Source organism: Asparagus officinalis, chromosome 6 (genome assembly GCF_001876935.1).
Source record: "Asparagus officinalis chromosome 6, Aspof.V1, whole genome shotgun sequence".
Lineage (NCBI taxonomy): Eukaryota > Viridiplantae > Streptophyta > Magnoliopsida > Asparagales > Asparagaceae > Asparagus > Asparagus officinalis.
In genome coordinates this window covers 46,168,800-46,189,497 of record NC_033799.1, presented here as the reverse complement: position 1 = coordinate 46,189,497, position 20,698 = coordinate 46,168,800, and the positions used below count along the sequence as shown (strand labels likewise).

General features: G+C 36.6%; 1 protein-coding gene across 2 annotated transcripts; it reads left to right on the top strand.

The window, feature by feature from the left end:
• LOC109845407 (trafficking protein particle complex subunit 1) lies at positions 1,229-17,554 on the top strand. 2 transcript variants are annotated; one of them, XM_020414662.1, is made up of 5 exons: positions 1,229-1,548; positions 1,622-1,736; positions 2,580-2,706; positions 15,009-15,069; positions 17,291-17,554. In XM_020414662.1, exons 1-4 carry the CDS (start codon positions 1,307-1,309, stop codon positions 15,044-15,046), a joined length of 522 nt encoding a protein of 173 aa, XP_020270251.1. In that variant the 5' UTR covers positions 1,229-1,306; the 3' UTR covers positions 15,047-15,069; positions 17,291-17,554. The 2 variants fall into 2 exon arrangements, with proteins under 2 accessions (XP_020270251.1, XP_020270250.1); XM_020414661.1 differs by having other exon boundaries at positions 1,235-1,548; positions 2,580-2,698.

Sequence of the window (20,698 nt, the reverse complement as noted above, 5' to 3'; positions counted from 1 at the left end):
AATCTATATCTCTTGTGTTAATTGATTAGCTTCCTTCCGTTGTTGCAGACAAATGCTCCAGTGACTGAGACTCGCAAGAAGATTTGGCTTGTAGATTCTAAGGTAAAAAGAAGAGCATTAAGATTGCTTCCTGAAATCCATTCATGTTTTTAATGTCATATCTATTGGAATTTCTCTATCATTTTTTAATGCATGGCTTAATTGTGAACACACGCAAGGAGTCACTACAACACTTCAAGAAACACTGGGCACATGATCATGAACCCGTCAAAACTCTCTTAGATGCTGTTAAGGTGCATATCCTGTATCATCTATAATAATTGAATGACAATACATAGCTCCTTATGGTAGTCTCTGAAACTTGTGTCCATATGCTATCAAGCCGACTGTTTTGATAGGAACATCTGGAGTGGGGGGAACTTTCACAAAGGAGGTGGTTGAGGCAATGACCTCTTTCAATGAGGTAGCGGAATGGTTTTCTAATTCTACAAGTTGGGGATTTTTTGGTTGGTTGTGAGCATGGTTGTGTTCAGGTTGTGACATGTGGTTGGCTTGTGGAGCATGTTTGTGTTCAGTTTTGTTCTGTTTTGTTGATGCTATTTTGTTCAAGTTCTATTTGTGCATGATTTTTTGCACATATATTTCATCAACATGCATAAATTATCAGATTTGATACGATTTGCTATGTTATATACATATTTATGGCTATTTAGGTTGTCTATATGTTTTTATAGGTTTCAGCAGATTTTTTGGGTAATTCAGGCATTTACTACATAAATTTATGAATAATTAGGTTATTACACGATTCGTGTGATTTTTTCAATCTCAAACAGGAACATTCGAACTTTTATATGATTAAGATTACCTCATATTACGAGCAAAAAAAAATTTGTATATAGTGGGAGTAATCTTATCATGGTGACCATAAACACTTTTCCCTACAAACTTCACCCTACAAACTTCAAAACCAACCAAACTCAAGAAAAGTGGGAAATGTCATATCAACAAATTTTTTTTCTTTTTTTTACATGCGAACCAAACACAAGTAAAGTAAATACATTGGTTTCACATTATTTTTTATGTATGAACCAAAATGAAACAATCTGTTTCTTAGAAAAGTTTAGAAAACTAAAAACGTGTATTTTTTTATATGGAATTGCATTTCTCAATATCGAGGATACCAAGGAAACAACCTAAAAGCCTTTCCTGTTCTTTTCTGTGGCCCGACCCAGCTCGCTGTCTCTTCTAATTGCCCCTCACTCGCAAACCCGAAGTCCCGTCGAGATCTACCAACCTCCAACCCACCATGCAATTCTTCAGCGGATCGGTGGACTCGACCCCATCGCCGGCGGCGCCGCCGGGAACGGCGTCCGGCCTCTCCGGCAACAACGCCAACATGCTCTACATCTTCAACCGCAACGGCGTCTGCCTCCTCTACCACGAGTGGCACCGCCCTCTTCGAACCCTAGACGCTCAGCAGGATCAGAAGCTCATGTTCGGCCTCCTCTTCTCTCTTCGATCCTTCACCGCGAAAATGGACCCTACAAGGTTAGGATTCTAGGGTTTTGATCTCGATTCTTTTTTGGTTTGTTTTGGGGATTAATTTTGGTTTTCGATGTAGTTTGGATAAAGGGAATCTTGGAGTGCCGCTGTTGCCAGGGCAAGGGTGTTCCTTTCACAGTTTTCGGACGAACACGTATAAGCTGAGCTTCATGGAGAGTCCCTCTGGGATCAAAGTTAGTGAATTTCTTATGATTTTTATAGTTTATTGAGCTTAGTAGTTTTGATATATTTCTAAAAACGTTTCCTGAAATTGTTAACGCCCAACAGACATTGTGAATATGAGTGTGCATGAGAAAAAATTGGTAGATGGAGGAATGTAGTAGATAAATCTTTGTGAAAAGCTGGTGAAAGAAATTTGTTTATGTGAAAAATGTTGGTTTAGAATTCATGGGAGGAAATGGTTTTGAAGGAAAATGATAAGAGAATGGGATCAAGATTGCCAACTTTAGCCTTACAGGTCGTTTAGGCTGGGAAAATTGTTTAATACGTAGCATTGTTATTTCGTCGATAATTACCTCAATTTCCTACTTGAACTAATGTGGGATTAGAGTCTTCTGAGAAGAGACCAAATGTGCAACTTGTGGGTAGACTGATGGAAAGATCATATCGTAGACATGATCAAGTTATAGTAGGTTGCTTTTGAAAGATTCAGGTTTTATAGTTTGGATCCATTAAACTGCAGTACAGTACTAAATATTTATGTATATGGGAAATTCTCTATAAAGAACATAACTTGATTTGACTTAGTTCTTTATCGGGGATTATTTCGAGGAGCAGCATGTTCAGAGAGTAGTTTCGATGATGCCATGATGCTATGCACTTACTCTACTAAATTTCTTCGTTAATGACGTATCTTTTCCCTGTCCAATCACATCTCATTGCTGTCCTTGTATCAAAAGGGAGTTTCACTTAGATTACATTGGATGCTTGCATGTGCATGCAGTCACAGTTGAAGATGACCGCTACCTTCTTTAGCCTCGTACACTAATTTGTGCTTAATTTTTTTTTCAATGCAGATAATCCTTGTTACCCATCCGAAGATCAGTGACCTTCGGGACTCCTTGAGGCACATATACAACATTTATGTGGAGTATGTTGTCAAGAATCCCCTCTATATTCCCGGGAGTCCAATCAAGTATGTCCGTAAGCACTGATAAATTGTATCTACTCTTCAATATTCCATAGGAAAAAAAAACAATGTCATGGCCTTTTGCCTTGATGCTTTCTTGAGTTAAAGGTCTTTGTAAGATAATTGATTTAGCACTATATTATTGACACATCCACGAGGTCTAATATCGTTATGCATCACCAAACCTTTCATTTGGTTATTTGTCAATAGAATAATTATTGAATAGTTGATCTGAATGCTTTGATGGGAGGGTTCTGGACCTTAATCTTATGACATAAGCAACAACAAGTAAGCCTTATTTGAAACTTCTGAAGTCTGAGTAAGCCTTTCTTATGGAAGAGTAAGGTGAAGATAATCGGTCTAGTACGCTAAGAATTGCACAATTACGTTTGGTAAGCATAGGTACCAAGAAAAATTTTAGGTTCTTGTTTGCATTTTTTCCTAAAATATTTTTGTTACTAGAAGTCGTATTTTGATACGACGGACCGGTGTTTTAAAAAGCTTGCGCCTAGCCTATCTAGGCTTAGGTGGTACCGAGGCTGACTAGGCTCTGTCCATCTAGGTCCTTGTAACGTCCCTGGTTTCACATATGGCTGCAGTCTAAGGTGAATCTAAAGATGTCAAACTTGCTATGCACCCACTCTGTGCAACAAGTTTCACCAAATCACAGTAATATCTCTAGTGGAATCAAAAATATAGTGCAGGTACAAACAGGTAAAAGAAGGAAATAACTGCAACTGACATGATATAAGTAAGAATGTCTCATAAATAAATCATGTCTCAATAAATAAGTCTGAAATACATCTGTCATCATGAAATGAATGTATCACAACATGGATCAACTAAGAATGTACCAATGCTCATAGCCTCTACAAAATAAAACAAAATAAAGAGAAAACTCTAATAACTAATCATAAAGTCTGTCTACTGTTGAGTCTCATCTACTAGCTCATAAGACGACAACTAGCAAAAGCTCCGTCATCATGCGACTCTCCGATGGTCTGAACTGCCTGAAAAGAAAATAAAAAATAAAAAAACAACAAGAGAAAACGTTAGAGCGCTAAAGCAAGATCACCTCCATCCGCCCCCAGGGAAAGGGCTACTATATGCAATGGAGACTCTATCTATCAACATAGTCTATCTAAATTATTTTTCCCGTATCTAATAGAATTTATATTTAGACATCTACAATACGAGACGTAGTACGTCGAGCGAAGTAATCCAAATAAGAAAATCCTCATATATATACCATATGTCTCAAATAGTAGATAACTAAGTATAAATCCCAAACTAGAACCGAAAGTAAGAAATACAGGAAAGTAAAACCTCATAAACAACGTCAGCATAAGTATCTCATGCACTCGCATAACATAATCTTTCGGTCATTAATTATCTCAACAATGAGTCATGTCTCATTTGGCGTTTGCCAAACACTCGGCTATCAAGTTATAAAAGTCATCATTTTTCTGAAATTCTCATCTAATAGTACATTCGTGCATGACACTAATAACCATTTCAAATTCTGCGTATAACTATGCGGAAACAAAGATATATGTTCCTTTACCTCTGCACACACGTGCGGATACAACAATATAGGTACATCGACCTCTGCGCACACTCGTACAGATACAACAAACATAGGTACACCGAGCTCTGCGCACACTTGTGTGGATACAACAACACATGTACATCGACCTCTGCGCACACTCATGCGGATACAACAACGTAGGTTCACAAACCTCCGCGCACACTCGAGTGCGGATACCATAATATATGTTTACTAATCTCTACGCACACTCTAGTGCGGATACCATAATATATGTTTATTAACCTCTGCGCACTCTAGTGCGGATACAACGTTGTAGGAAATGTGTATTCGAAATAATACTTAATTAAAATCCCTCACTAGGAAGATACCACATGTATTACAATACTATTCATTTATGATTATGTCTATAACATGTAACTCAAGCCCATAGTTGCAATTCAAAACAGAACGAAACATAATACAGAAAATCAACCTTAGTAGTCGACTACTAAGCTTAATAGTCGACTACACTGAGTCCACCAGACTCTGTTATACTCGACTCAGAAATTTGTAGTCGACTAATAAGAACATTAGTCGACTACTCTGTATTGACTCAATCTCTATTAAGTCATTTCAGACTTTAGTAGTCGACTACTTCACTTAGTAGTCGACTACTAAGTCAAAACCTGCACAGAAACATGCACCAACAACACATTTGCAAACGTTGTGCGATTTTCATACTTTAACACATTATAAAAACTAGTAAATACGAAACAAAAGAATCATCACCATGATTATTTAACCCTTGATTTGACCAACTTAATTTAGTCCCCTTATTTGAACCAATATTTGACACAAACCCTAATTATCGATTAGGTTAACATGAAACATGCTTGCATATTAGTCTAGAACTGATATAATTTCGTAAACCCTAATTATCGATTAGGTTAACATGAAACATGCTTGCATATTAGTCTAGAACTGATATAATTTCGTTTAATCATGATTTCAGAACCAAACATCCGAAACATGCTTGCATATTAGTCTAGAACTGATATAATTTCGTTTAATCATGATTTCAGAACCAAACATCCCAGATCCAAGGTCTAAATTATCTTGATCTATATGTAATCCCCTTTATAACAAAATTTTAGGGTTTTAAGCATGATTTAAAGCATAGATGACAAGATATAAATGAAGATCTACATAACCTAGTGATCATAATCATGTTTTTGTTAATACCAGCAAGTAAAACTCGTAGGTCCAACATCAGATTAAGATTTGCATCACAAATCTACCTTTTATCATGTTAAACAGAAAATCTATGCATTAAAACAACCTTATTACTTCATGAACACATGATTAACACTATGGGTAGGGTTTGGATGCAGGAGATCTTGCCCCTATCACTGTGTTGATCTCCTGAACTTTGTACCAACTCCTCACTTCAGCTACGACCCTCGATCTCGCCTTTCGCTCAAAGTCGCTTCTCAAAAAGCCTCGAGGAAAAACACAAATTCGGATCTAGGGTTTAAGGGGAAAGAGGTGGCTGAAAACTGATGTGAAAAGCTCAGGAATTATGTTTAAAACACGTTTATATAGTTGGGTTATCAACCGGGTTCGAACACAACGTAAATCCAACCCGAAAACTAAAACCGGGCACGTTTAGGAATCCGTGATACTCGACTACTCTCCTTAGTAGTCGATTACACTGTAACTCACAGAAACTGCATATTGCTTACGTGCTCTTAGTAGTCGACTACTAAGGGTATTAGTCGACTACTAAAAATCTGATTACACTGATTTATACTATTCTCTTATATGTATACATCGAATTGTTCTCTAATCAATTCTTGACATACTTAAAAAGATTAAATATGCTATTTATCACTGCATAACATATTAAATATTATTTATCACATAGTGTTTAAATTTGTGGGGTTTTACAGTCTTGACACCGCCTAGTGGAGCGGAGACTACTTACATGGACCGTACCACTAGATCTTGGTCGTAATTTAATTTCCTCTGTTGCTGCCGCTATGTCCTCTAACCTCGTCTATACTCTAGCCTCCTCCACTGACTATAAACACCTTCCACTCATTCGACTTTTAGCAAAACCTTCTTTGCCACCACTTAATAAAAACGAAATCCTTCTAGGCCTAGCGCCTAGGCACTATACGTCAGTTTCACACTGTTAGAAGAAGAGCGTATTAGTTTAGTCCCACATTGCTTGTGAGACTAAATTGTAACTAATCCATCTCCATAAATAAAGTATATAGTGAGGGGATAACTCTCCAATAATCTCTTTTTTCTCCAAACTTTAATATGTTATTAGAGCCTCCTAAACCCTAAACCCTAACCCTAATTCCTGCCGTCACTTGTTCTAACCCTAACCCAAATTCCTAAACTCTAGCCGCCGCCTCTCCTCTCTCTTGTAACCCTCTCTGCCTCCTCTCCTCTCTCTGCCGCCTCCTCTCTTTCGAAATCTTAGCTACCAAAGATCAAATTCGTTGCTGCCTGCTTCGTTCGTCACCGCCGCCACTTGCTTTGTTCGTTGCCACTTGCTTTCATGACAACTTGGATATCTTACATTGCTCGGTGTTTTCTCGAGTTCAAATTTGGATTTGATCTTGAGAAGAGTGTTTATCTTACCTTGCTAAGATATTCACTTCAGTTCTTGTTTCTATAATCGAAACATCAACGTCAAACTTCCTTCACGTTCGACTCGAATTGTTGAATCCGTGGTCCACGGAGGAAACTTCAGATCCATATCTACTTCATCGATCCGATCTTCATTGACAACTCCCGCTCGCCATCGATTATCACCGTTGTCATGTTCCTTTGTTTTCAGATCTGACTTAGATCCGCGAACTGTTCTAAAAAAATTTATTATTTCGGGTTTTTGAATTCTAACATTCGGGTTTCATGTTAACCTTCGGACTCTTGCATTTTAACATTCGGGTTCTTGTATGATAACCTTCGGGTTCTTGCATTGTTAACCTTTGGGTTTTTGGACCTGTTCAATTTGTGGAGAGTATCGTCTTGATCTCTACTCGTCTATTTCATGACGACCGGATCTGAGGAACTCAAAAATTTTGAGTTAACAGTCTAGACGAAAGTTTCAGAGATATTTTCTGGTAAAATCACTAAACAAAAACTTGATGAAATTAACTATTTTCAGTGAAAGCGTGTTATTGAAATCTACGTGGCAGGCCGAGAAAAAAATAATTATTTGTTGACGGACCCTCCTACTCTGACACAGGAGTCTTGGACATTAGATGAGTGTCCTCTTACATCAGATTCTTAATACTATGGAGCCTAAACTTCAGGATTTAGTTCTTCGTTCTATGACAGTGAAGAAACTTTGGTGTTTCTTACAAGATCTCTATGGGGGTAACAGTAATATTAATCGAGCATATGAAGTTATTCGAGAGCTGTTTCGTAAGAAACAAGATGGTAAACCCATGGATGATCATTATGATGAGTTCAATCGTCTGGTTGAGGAACTTCGTTAGATTTTTCCTATTACTGGGGATGTAAAACAGATGTAATACTAATGGAATAAATTTATGGTGCTCACCTATTTGGGTACCGTAGATTCCATTTACTTTTCTGCTCGATCACAAATCATGGGGAGTTTCGCCATTGGTTCTCTGACTGAGACTTATCACTTTTTGAAGAACGCTGTCCCTACACAACCACTTACATGCATCACGGATCGTTCTGCGCTTGCCATTCAGAGTTGGCAGCCTTATGGACGAGGGGGTCATACTGGTGATCCTGAAAAAGATAGAGACAACTTTGAAGGGAGAGGAGATTACCACACTGGTAGTTCTATGGGCCGAGGTGGTCAACGAGGTGGTCGTGAATGTCCATCTCAAGGCAGACATACTAATGACGATGACTTAGTAAAGATATTTAACGACTGTCACCAATCAGGACATCTAAAATATTATTGTCCTGAATTGAAAAAGAAGAAGACCAAGGGTGCTTACATGGCCGCTCATGACAACTTTACCTCATCTGATAGTAAAAGTCAATTACAATCAGTCTTTCAGGATGCGGAGCTGCAGCATTAATTTTAGCAATTTTAATTATTTCAGCAGTATCAAAGTTCACAACCATCATCCTCCTCTTTATCCACTACTCTCAAAAGTGTAGGTACCTCTTTATCTTTACTTACATCGTCTTCGTCTTATACTTGGATTATATATACAGATGTCACTGATCATATGACTGGGAATCAATGTATCATGTTCACTTTCTCTCCTACATCTAATTCAGTTATATTAGCTGATGGTTCACGTACATCTAGTCAGGGTGTCGGCAACACCAATCCTACACCTAGTCTCCCTTTTTCCTCCGTATTCTATCTTCCTAGTTTTCCCTGTAACATTTTATCTGTCAGTAAGATTACTAAATTACTAAATTGTACTGTGATATTCTTTCCCACACATTGTGTCTTTCAGGATCTGGTCATGAGGAAAATGATTGGATAAGGCATGAGCAGAACGTCCATTATAAACTGAACTTGGGCACCAAACATTTAGCTTGTATTGAAAACTCATCAACTCTATAATACCATTATCAGCTAGGGTATCCCTCTCTCTCTGTTCTCAAGCTTCTAAATTTTCAGTTCATATCTCTTTCCTTTTTAGAGAGTGAGTTGTGTCAATTTGGCAAACACCATCGTGTATCTTATCCTAATTGAATTAATAAGAGGGCTACAAAGCCATTTGATCTAGTTCATTCTGATGTCTGGGGGCCACGCCCAATAACTTCAAAATTGGGATTTCAGTACTTTGTTAGTTTTGTGGATGATCACTTTCGTGTTACTTGGATTTATCTTCTCAAGTCTAGGTCTGAAGTCTTTTCTACATTTAAACTCTTTTATTCTTCGTGTTACTTGGATTTATCTTCTCAAGTCTAGGTCTGAAGTCTTTTCTACATTTAAACTCTTTTATTCTGAAATAGTCAATCTCAAGTCTAGGTCTGAAGTCTTTTCTACATTTAAACTCTTTTATTCTGAAATAGTCAATCAATTCAAGGCTTTGATAAAAAAATTTCGATCTGATAATGCAAAAAAATATTTGGATGACAACTTCACTAGTTTCCTTAAACAATATGGAATTCTTCACCAGTCTTCTTGTGTTTACAGTTTATACTCCTCAACAAAATGGAGTTGCTGAATAAAAAAAATAGACATCTCCTTGATATTGTTTGAACCTTTCTATTTCATCGTCACGTTCCCAAAGAGTTTTGGGGGGAAGCTATCCTAACAACATGTTACTTGATTAATCGAATGTCCTCTTTTGTTCTGCAAGATAAATTTTTTTTTAAAGTTCTATACCCCAACGATGATCTCTTTTTTTGCTTCCTCCAAAAATTTTTGGCTCTTTGTGTTTTGTTCATAATCATAGTCCAAACAAATAAAAGTTTGACTCTCGGTCTATTAAATCTCGGTCTATTAAAGATATTTTTCTTTGCTACTCTCGAAAACATAAAGGTTATAAGTGTTTCTATCCATCACTCAATCGTTTTGTGTTATCTGCTGATGTAACATTCTTTGAAGGCAAACCTGGTTATTCTAGTTCTCCAACTCTATTATTATCGGATGAGTATGGCTATTTAATCCTACAAGAATCATTGGTTAACGGTGGTGGTTCATTCACTGGCAATACTATTTGCGCTATTGACAAAGATTCCGCTCAATTTAACGACCCAATTCAAGTTTATCATCATCACTCTGCTCCTGCTCCTAAGCCAACGTCGGTCTCAACACCACGTCATCCACCAGAAGAAACAGAATTAGTAAGTGCAAATTTACCTCTTCTGCGGAAGACCTTCCTATTGCACTTCGAAAAGGGACACAAACTTGTACTCAACATCCTATTTTTAACTTTGTCTCTTATGATCGTCTCTCCTCCACCTTTCGATGTTTTGTTACTTTCTTTGACTCATATTTGGTTCCTAAGAATGTGTCAGAAATCCTGTCTATTCCAGGTTGGAACTAAGTTATGCAAGACGAAATGAGGGCCTTGTGACAAAAATAAGACTTGGGATTTGGTCTCACTTCCACCAAAAAAGCGGTCCGTTGGTTGCACGTGGGTGTACACTGTCAAATTGAATCCTGATGGAACTTTGACACGCCTGAATGTCCGATTGGTTGCTAAAGGCTATTCGCAGGTGTATGACTTAGATTACTTAGATACCTTCTCTACAGTGGTAAAAATAACATCTGTTCGGATATTTATCTCATTAGTAGCGACAAATCACTGGTCGCTTCATCAGTTGGACATCAAGAATGTATTTTTTAATGGTATTCTAGATGAGGAGGTTTACATGGAGCAACCACCAGGTTTTGTTGCTCAGGGGGAAAATGCGAAGGTGTGTAGGCTGAAAAAATCATTTTATGCTCTGAAGCAATCTCCGAGAGTCTGGTTTGGATGTTTTACATCGGTTATTCAGGAATTTAGGCTCTGTCGTGCACAGAAAGATCACTCTGTCTTCTGGCGATTTCAGAATGAGAAACGAATGCTTGTTATCTGTGTGGATGACATTGTAATTACAGGGGATGATGCTTCTGGTATTGACAACCTAAAGAAGCATTTACAGACACATTTCCAAACCAAAGATCTTGGTTCCCTAAAATACTTCCTAGGCATTGAAGTTGCAAAGTCAACGAAGGATATTCTTCTGTCACAAAGAACGTACGTCCTGGATATGCTTTTAGAAACTGGGATGTTAGGATGCAGAAGCAGTGATTCTCCAATGGATGTGAACTCAAAACTACTATCAGATTAGGGGGAGCTTCTTGAGGATATTTGATAGTTTAGAAGATCGGTAGGAAAACTGAATTATTTGACGGTGACTAGATTTGACATCGCATTCACAGTCAGTGTTGCGAGTCGGTTCTTGTCCGCATCAAGAACTACTCACTTGGATGCAATAATGAGAATTTTGAGGTACTTGAAGAAGGTTTCAGGACGAGGAATTCTCTACTCAGATCAATGACATACCAGAGTTGCAGGCTTCTCTGATGCAGATTAGGCTGGATGTCCTTTTGATAGGAGATCAACTACTAGATATTGTGTCTTTCTCGGAGGAAATCTAGTGTAGTGAAAAAGTAAAAAACAAAGTGTTGTATCTCGATCCAGTGCATACTCAGAATACAGAGCTATGACAAATGTGACACTGGAGATGATTTGGATCAGAGACCTATTGACAGAAATTGGTCTCCCTCCAGAATGTCCTATGGATCTATATGGAGACAATAAAGCAACAATTCACATTGCTGAGAATCCCGTGTTTCATCAAAAAATCCAAGCATATTGAAGTCGACTATCATATAGTCCGCAAGAAGCTCGAGGATAAAAGCATCACGGCAAAACATGTATCGATAGTAGATCAGTTGACAGACATTCTTACAAAACCACTTGGTCGAACACTGGTTGATTTTATTTGTGACAAGCTGGGCATGCATGATATATATGCTCCAGCTTGAGGGGGAGTGTTAGAAGAAGAGAGTATTAGTTTAGTCTGCTCCAGCTTGAGGGGGAGTGTTAGAAGAAGAGAGTATTAGTTTAGTCCCACATTGCTTGTGAGACTAACTTGTAACTAATTATTAGTTTAGTCCCACATTGCTTGTGAGACTAACTTGTAACTAATCCATCTCTATAAATAAAGTATAGAATGAGGGGATAACTCTCCAATGATCTCTTTTCTCTCCAAACTTTAACACACACCAAGCGATGCCTAGCATTTCCGATAACATTGATTGTAATTAAAAAATAGGAAAACTCCTAGGTCCCGCGTAGGTTTTAGGTGCCGGGTTACTTTCCTAGGTCGTCTAGCGCTTTTTGTAACCTTGCTATGGACTTGGACCACCTTTGAGTAATCCAAGTTTTTTTAGCTTGATGTTTAAGGCAACCTTATATTGTCAATTGGGAACTAAATTTTATACCATAAAAAACTGAGATGTTTTTAATATCCAGATATCAGCATATGAAGGGGCAAGGATGCGTTTGCTGGCAACTAGTGTTGCAGAAATTACACGGCTAGGTTTGGTGAATATTGTATTCAGTGGCAATGAAACTGGCAAGAACAGTCTTTCTGCAAAACTTAGAAAACCTGTTGGTAGGTAGATGAGCATACCCTATTCTTTTCAGAGCATTAAGTTCATCTACCAATTTAATAGGCAAAAGTCTTGACTGCTAGTTCAACATGATATTGTCACTTTATCCTGTCGAAGACTGTATTAGTCCCATAGTGGTGCAAGTTCAACATGATCTTTTAGTGAAAGTCTTCTAGGAGATTAATATGGTTGACATCAAAGTTGGATTTATTCCCAAGCAAGGAGGAGTGGAAGGATTATATCCAATGACTCTTAGATGGTCCAATCAGTAGAAGAAAAAGAATGATGAAGACTTAAGTACCTAAGATTTCCGGCCTCTACATATGGAAGTTTCATAATCATAGGGTATGTATATATTTATTGAAGGTTGAGAAAGCCAACAATTTTGTTGGTAGTTTGTTGGTGACTTCTTAAATCAGTTTGCTGACAAGGTAGATAGGTATCTGTATAACTATGCATTTTAGTTCATAATATTTACCTATAAAAATAAAGTTTTTGCCCTATGCATGGACTCATTGCTTTAGGTCTTATCCCAAAAAACTAGTAAGCACAAGATACACAGTCAAATACGCAATTAAGGAGATTGTAACTATAAATGACTAGAACCATTAAAAGTGGAAAGAAAAGCATGCGAAGCTTAAAGGCTCAGAGTCGTTAGTATAATAAAATTTCCCCTGGATGTTGAGCAGTCAAATAAAAAATCAAAAGGCAAAGCCAAGCTTAAATCTGACCAAGCAAAAGCCTATTGACCCCTATTTATGTTTATTAGAAGGTTTATAGGGAATGACACTATAGGAAAGTATAAGGATCAGTTTGTTAGAGTATAAAACTAGAGTCGTCAACTCTCATCAAAACTTCAAAGTTTTGGTGTAGTGGCAAGGACTTTTCACATGGCAGCAGAGCAACCCAGGTTCACTCCCTATTGGTCGTGAATCTAAAGTAGATTGAAAAACTGATACCTCTACGTGAGTCCAGGTTTTAGTCCTTAAAAGGGTGGTCAACGGCCGGGGGCATGTTATTAACTTATTATACTATAAAACTATAACCCTCAACTCTCACCAAAACTTCGGAGGTTTGGTGCAATGCCAGCGACTTTCACAAGGTCTTTTCTCTTTTGTTCTTTTTTACCTAAAGCTAAAAAGGTTCTGGTGCACAAAACCCATATTATTTCATATTTCTTGTTGGCCGTTTGTTCTTTGTCTTGGACATCTGTCTAGTTACTCTCTATATGTATCATTACACATTTGAAAGTCTTCATGCTTTTTATAGCACTCATCATTTCTGATGTTGTGCTCCTCTTGGAACATATTTCTATATGTTTTAATATTGATCTTCATCAATTGTAATGAGACTTTTCTGTCTACTTAGTTGATGGTTATTGATGAGACAAATTTATGGAACCTGAACGAACACGTTTTCTTTTAACTGACTTTCCTACTGTTTATTTGTTACACCTCACTAGAAATCTATTAGTACCCTAACAGGTGCTAGTCTATAGTGATCTTAAGAAAGATTGGGAACGTTGGCATTAACAGAATTGTCAAAGAAGGATTCAGTTAATCTGTGGTGGAGAGTTCTTCCTCATGGCTGAATTCCTTAGAAAATGTTCATACTGAAACTTCAGTGATGTACAGTGCATGCTTGATGTGTCATGGTATTGTTCGCTTCACAGACGTTACGAAAGAATTTTCTTTTTGGTACCACTTCATCAAGTTACTCATTTCTTACTTCTAAATTGGGATCTATCTAGTAGTACCTGGTCTATAACATCGATAGCTATGCCATTTAGTATATTCTTGATTAACTCTTCCCTATCTGGCTCTATGCAAGTTCTTTATCTATTATATTACGCGATCTTATACAAAGTCATCTTGATTTGTTATCGATAAGCCCTTCCATCCTCCTTTCTGATTACAATCTTCTAAGTTAGTTAACAAACATCTAGTTATGTATGCATGATTTGTGTTTCTTTGGCATTATAAGGGGCTCAGTTATGTTGAACTTCAATACAGCGTGAATAGCCACTATTCTTAATGTATGCTTTACCTTGCTAATTTCAATCTGGATTAAAATTTTATATGCCTAAGTTTGAAATGAAAAAAGTATTAGTAAATCATGGAAGCGAGACCTACATTTTGAATAATACATGTAAAAGTAGAAGTTTACACTGTTAAACTGTTAATTGAGTGCTTAGTATCTCAGTGGAGCTCCTATCCAGCGTCGCTGTTGCTGCTCTTTTTTTATGCTGCTTATTAATTCTAGTTATTGCTTGGGCCTTAAGTCTCATTGATCCTACTCCTGCAATTAATATGGTTTTTGTAAGGATGAAGTTTTTATTATTATTTGCATATGTTCATGAGTTCTTACTAATTGCATCCTCAACTTTAAGAAAAATGCATCATTCATTGTCTAAAGGTTTTAGCTAAAATACATTTGTGTGAAGTCATGGTAAATGTATATTTCTTACCATTATTTTCTTGATGCCAATTCATTACAATCTAATTTATCAACAGGGTTTTTTGTTGGAATGTAGTTGTTACAACAATCTTAACTGTCTTGTGTTTCACATCACATTATTTTTAAGTTTATTTCCTATAAAGATAGAGTTCATTATTATATTTTAACTTTTTTGTTTTACTTCTTCCTTTATGCAGGTGTGAGCTCTTCAATACAAATCTTGACCAATACGTGAAAACCTTGATTTAGCATCCTGAGGTAGTTTAAACCGTTTTAACAATATTATTGTTCATGAATTTAATCTCCCATAGAGGCAGTTAACTGATTTTGTTCTTTTAATTTATAATTTTAACTAGTAAATCATTTCATTCTTGAATATAAAATGATCTAACCTGCTGAGGTGATTGGAAGCCCTACCTCTCTTTTGTGTCCGGATCTGAATTATCAATGCCTGGCTTTGATTTGGAGAAACGATTTTGTGTGCTTTTCCTTCATGATGCTATTTCTTTTGAAGCAAAAACTAAACTTGAAAATCCTTCTTTATTCTCAGAAAATATAAGATTATTATATGACTTCATAAAAAAGGGCTAGTAAGTATCATAAATATGCCTCCTTTTAAATTCTCGTCATATAAGAAAAGTCCTTAAACTGTCATGGAGTGATGCCATATTTCTCAAGAATGTGAACTTCATGAGGTAGCTAGCTTTAATGTTCTATGCTCGCATCTATGTCACCTGGGTACTTCTATCTGAAGTCGTACTCTTATCCGACACGTATATGTATCCATACCCAAACTCTGTGGACACTCGTTGCATATATGCTTACATTTATTTGGGCATGTACTCACTTTAACAGTACATATATTAATTTAAAACACTTGTCACACCATATATACTACACATCACATCCACTTCTTGAAACTCAGTTGGTTCCGAACTATGATTTTAATTGGCCATTTGGGTGTCTAGTTCAAAAACAAGCGGCTTTACACTTTATAATTGACATAATAAAAGAAACATAAAAACTATTATAGGAATATTAATTCTAATAACATGAGAAAAAAAATATTGATCTCATTAAATTGTTAATTTTGATATATAATATATATGTGTATAGCAATATCTTTATAGTTGTGTCCCCATACCCTACTTTTCACAAATTTTCCACATCCGGTACCGATACGCATACAGATACTTGTACTGTATCCGTTTCCACGCAACATAGGCTCACATCACTGTGCTCAACTGGTTGACAGCTAATAACTGTTATTGTTTAGTCATATTTCTTGTTGCTCGTGTATTCAAATGTAAATACTTGGAAGTTGGAAAAATGTTCATACTGGTATACACTTGGGACTTTGGGGAGCATCCTTTTACTCTTGGGTTATTTTCACAAAACCACCTTGAACTTTGTGGGGTTTTAAGTATTGCTCTAGTTTCAGACTAAACTTCTGCTGGCATTGGCTCTTTGGTCATGGTACAAACTTTGAGGATTATCTACGGGACGAGTTGAGATCCTGGGAGTTCTACCACTGAGATTTCTGAGAGCATCTTTAACTTTGTCGTATTAATTTTGGATGTTGTCAGTCATGTACTGCCTCAGCATCACACAAAATACAGGGCAGCTGGGGAGAAATCACCATTATGATACATTAATTTGCAAAATGAGACTGTAGAGTGAAGTTGCACCTTAAAGAGGTTGTTCTATTAGACATAAAATATCTCTGTTATGCATGGTTGTCAACTCGACATCAGTAGTAGTTTCTACCATAAGCAGAAGATAAATTATTTTTGGAACAAGACTATGGAACATATGAGGTGTTTCCCTTTGTCATGAGTTTAGACAAAACCTCATGAAATAAATAGAGATAATACATATGGCTAATTCCATACTTGGTTGGCTCCCTAAGTTTTGTGTTAAAAAAGAAGTGCTCTAAGTCTGTGGTGTATCCAGAAAACTTTCTTGAGGGGTGCGGATGACAAGTATCCATTACCTAAAAATAAAAAATAATAATAAAATAAGAAGAGAATCAATGGCAGGTTACTATCCTAATTAATCAATGGTTGTTTCCTTACTTATTTAAGTGATTATAATTCTCTGCTAACCAAGTTATAATTACCAATTCTCACAAAATTTCTTTCCTACAATGACTAGTCTTTATAGGACCCAAAGTTTCGAAGTAAAGAATAACCCATTAACCATTAATTCCTTTACTATTCAATGCTTTTGAATTTTTTGAATGATATTGAAGGAAGTACTTGACAAACAAAACTATATGTCTACAGTTCACATGAATGCATAACTAAAACAAGAAGATGAAGAGAATTCTTTTTGTTGACCAGGGGTTGCAATACATGCAACACCAATTAAAAGCAACAACTTTTTCCACACTTGCTTATTATGAATACTAGAAAACTTGTTTATTATGTTTATATAGCGACAAAAATAGTTCAACTTTTTCCACACTTTTTCTATGCAGGAATTGCAGTCAGAATTTCATCATCTTCATATAATTCTTTAGCATGACCAAAGAATTTTAAGGTCAGTTTAGTCGTGGCTTTGAGTACTCTTGTTATAAGGGAAGCTTGAGAATGTATGTCCCTTCAAATTGCAAGCTTCTTATCTGTTATGCTGATTTATCTCTTGTATCTGAAATTCAAAGAAATTGAGAACTTTTCATTGAGGTAAATATTCTGTTTTATATCAAATATTTATTCCATTCAATTTGTAGCTTTTTGCACAATTGTTCAATTCTGGATTCATATGATTTCATATATTGGAGAAAAAGATCACCCTTCAAGGTTCCATAGCAGTTTACTTTGTGGAAGGTAAATACGGAAGAAGCCATCTCTTGAAATTTAAAATTTATGTGGTGTAGGAAGGCACGATAACATGGTCCTATTTATGAAATCATAATTGTGATATACATTGTTCACATGTAGTCTCATTAACTTGACTTGAACCATATCCTTCCTTGTTCCCGTTTTATGTTGATGCCTTTCGCAAATATACAGTTCTATCTCTCTCCATCCATATAAAAATAATTGAGGATTAAAATTCAAATGTTTGGTATTGCCTTGCTATATTGTCTTTTTAAGGGTTGAGTTAGGTTTCTTTTTTCATATATATATATATATATATAGATTTGGATCCTCTACTCATCAATAGTGGCTCCTAATATTTGCTAATGCATTTCCACCTTTTATTTTGTGGGACCATCTTTTATTTTGTGCTTATCCACAAAATAAAAGGTGGAGATGCATTAGCAAATGTTAGGAGTCACTATTGATGAGTAGAGGATTCCAATCCATCGGAGGAATATATGAGGATCTCTCCAACAATAGCAACGATGACATGATAAGTCCGCGCATCAAAGCTTTGACTATTCTACTAGTGCTGTAAGCCTTGATCTTGTGCTAGACTGAGGATGTTGTCATTCGAAGTGTTATTGAAATGAGTTTGTAGTGCCTGAGTGGCAATGTTACATTAAACGCTAGGCGCTTCTAGGCGTCGAACTTGGCACCCAACGCTTAGTCGCCTAGGCGGACGCCTAAGCGGTTTCTGGGCGTTTTTTTTTTCTTCATTTAAGTGGTGATCGATGAGGTTTTGCTGAAGGTCGAAGGAGGTAGTGGAGATGTTCATATTTGGAGGTTAATGGAGTTTGGAGGACGTGTAGGCTATGACACATAAAATCGCAATCAAGGCCTACATGGTGCAATCTACGTAAGCAGACAATGCTCCCTAAACGCTCGTAAAATCTAGGTGGGCAGCCTAAATACCGCCTAGGCGCTAGGCGCTAGTTAGGCGGCCTAGGTACCGCCTAGGTCTAGGCGTACGCCTAAGCGGACTAGGCGGAGGTTTTTTAAAACAATGCTGAGTGGTGTATATCATTGTTGTTCCGGAAAACACTTCAATTTTGAGATTCTTGTACAAGAGTAGAACAGATTTTGCTTTAAGTTCATCGTTGTAGGACATAAAACAACTCTATCATCAAGTTTAGACTCTTGAACTTCTAGTTTCAAAAATGCTTTCCCTTTATTCTAACATAAATAAGAGATAATTGGGGCAAAAAAGTTTTCCCATCGTGATTGAACAGTACGGTTTCTTTATTACGGTGATTTTGACTGACAATATTATTTGACGAAGCTATACACATTACCAAGCGGTTGAAGGTCCTAGAAATTGAAGATCCACCAGTGAAGCTTGTTACTCGTACGTTAAACTGAACTCATCAACATTAGAGAATAAGAGGTTTCTCATTGTCATGTTAAGGTACAATAATTGTTATAGGTTGCCTCAAATACTCAAATCCATATTGTTTTGGGAGTTTTTTTTAGGTTGGTTTGTTTTGATCAAGAGTCTACTTACATTAGATTTTGCACAACCAATCATATTAGAGGTTTATTCCTACTTGGAATATTGTTGGGTTCTATGACATGTGGACTTCTATTCCTATTAGAACTTTTAGTGCTTAGACAGCAAGGAGTTGTGATCTTCAAGGCTATATAAGAACAGTCTTTCAAGCCAATTTTAATCATCAATCTTTAGAGCACCAATTAAGAAGAGGGAGTTTTTTTGTGAAGCCTATTTGATATTCTTCTCTTTTGTTCCTTTAGTTGAGAATTATATTAGGTTTTTGGGGGTATTATTTAGGGTTGAGAGATTGAGAGATCCACTTTGTATTCCTCACAATTTAGTAAAATTTTTTCCTCCTTCACCCGTGGACGTAGGCTATAAACCGAACTACGTATATATTTGTGTTCGTGTGATTCTTGATATTTTTCGTGCTCTCGTGTGATTGATATTAGCTAATCCTGGGGAATTTGTCATAACAGTAATCAAGCTTAGCCCAGAAAATATTAGCTGAAGCTTCTATCAGCTCTGAACATCTTGATTATTGCTTAGTAGGATCTTCAGTTTGCTAGCTTTAAGCTGTGCGTGATTTCTCTGACGAAGAGAAAGAAGAGTGATTGAACGCTTGAGATAGCAATAATCTTGGTGGTTATGATGGAGGAGAGATCTTTGGCATTCAAGAGCAGGTAAAGCGTTTGAGAGCAGAACAAGCAAGGCATCACGGGGATAGTCTTAAGTTTGAAAGAAAAGGATTAGCGTTGAGTTTTGAGAGTCTGGAAGTGTTGGCTTTTAAACTTAAATTCGTGTTGTCAGTGAAATCAGAATTATGCAACTTGCTCTTTTCTTAAGAGAAGAATTGATATAAAAAATTATGGGAGGAGTATTTACGAATGAATTGAAATATTATTGCCTCTTGAATGCAAGTTATCAACTCTTTATATAAAATAGACTAGATAAATTTGATAGAAATTTTCTATTAAACTGTTATAAAATTAATAATGTGTTGTAGGCAAAAATGTTGCGCAGTTTAGAATGGTACAACGGAGATTGGTAAGTACACTAACTATACAATAAGATTTATGAACTACTGGCTCGTTTGGTATGCGAGAATCAGATCAAGTGAGAATGGAATGAAGCAATGAATGAAATAGAATGGGTGTGGGAATGAAATGTTTATTTCCATTTTCAAGTTTGAGTGCAATTACAGAATGAGGTGGTAATGAAATATATTTTTATTTTTAGTGTAGGTAATTAGTAAAAAACATGATATATTTGGTATTTAGATTAAGTTTTTATTCTCATTTAAGTGAGAATGCTCATTCTCGACCAAATCATTGTGAATGTCTATTACCACAAAAAGTGGGAATGAAGGAGAAGTGAGAATACACATTCTAGCTTCCGAAAATGTGTTTTGTATAGTATGTATGAATGACAAGTGGGAATGAGCGTTTCATTCCCATCCATTCCCACTTACCAAGCGTGGCCTCAGAGGGCTAAACTTAGAGGTGCCATTTGGCAAAGATTAAATGAGGGG

What these genes read in the sequence shown, in the direction of transcription:
- LOC109845407 (XM_020414661.1), top strand. Translation starts at nt 1,307, where the DNA reads ATGCAATTCTTCAGCGGATCGGTGGACTCGACCCCATCGCCGGCGGCG. An exon ending in GCGAAAATGGACCCTACAAG is followed by an intron (nt 1,549 to 1,621) that starts GTTAGGATTCTA and finishes TTTTCGATGTAG; the next exon opens with TTTGGATAAAGGGAATCTTG. An exon ending in ATTCCCGGGAGTCCAATCAA is followed by an intron (nt 2,699 to 15,008) that starts GTATGTCCGTAA and finishes TCCTTTATGCAG; the next exon opens with GTGTGAGCTCTTCAATACAA.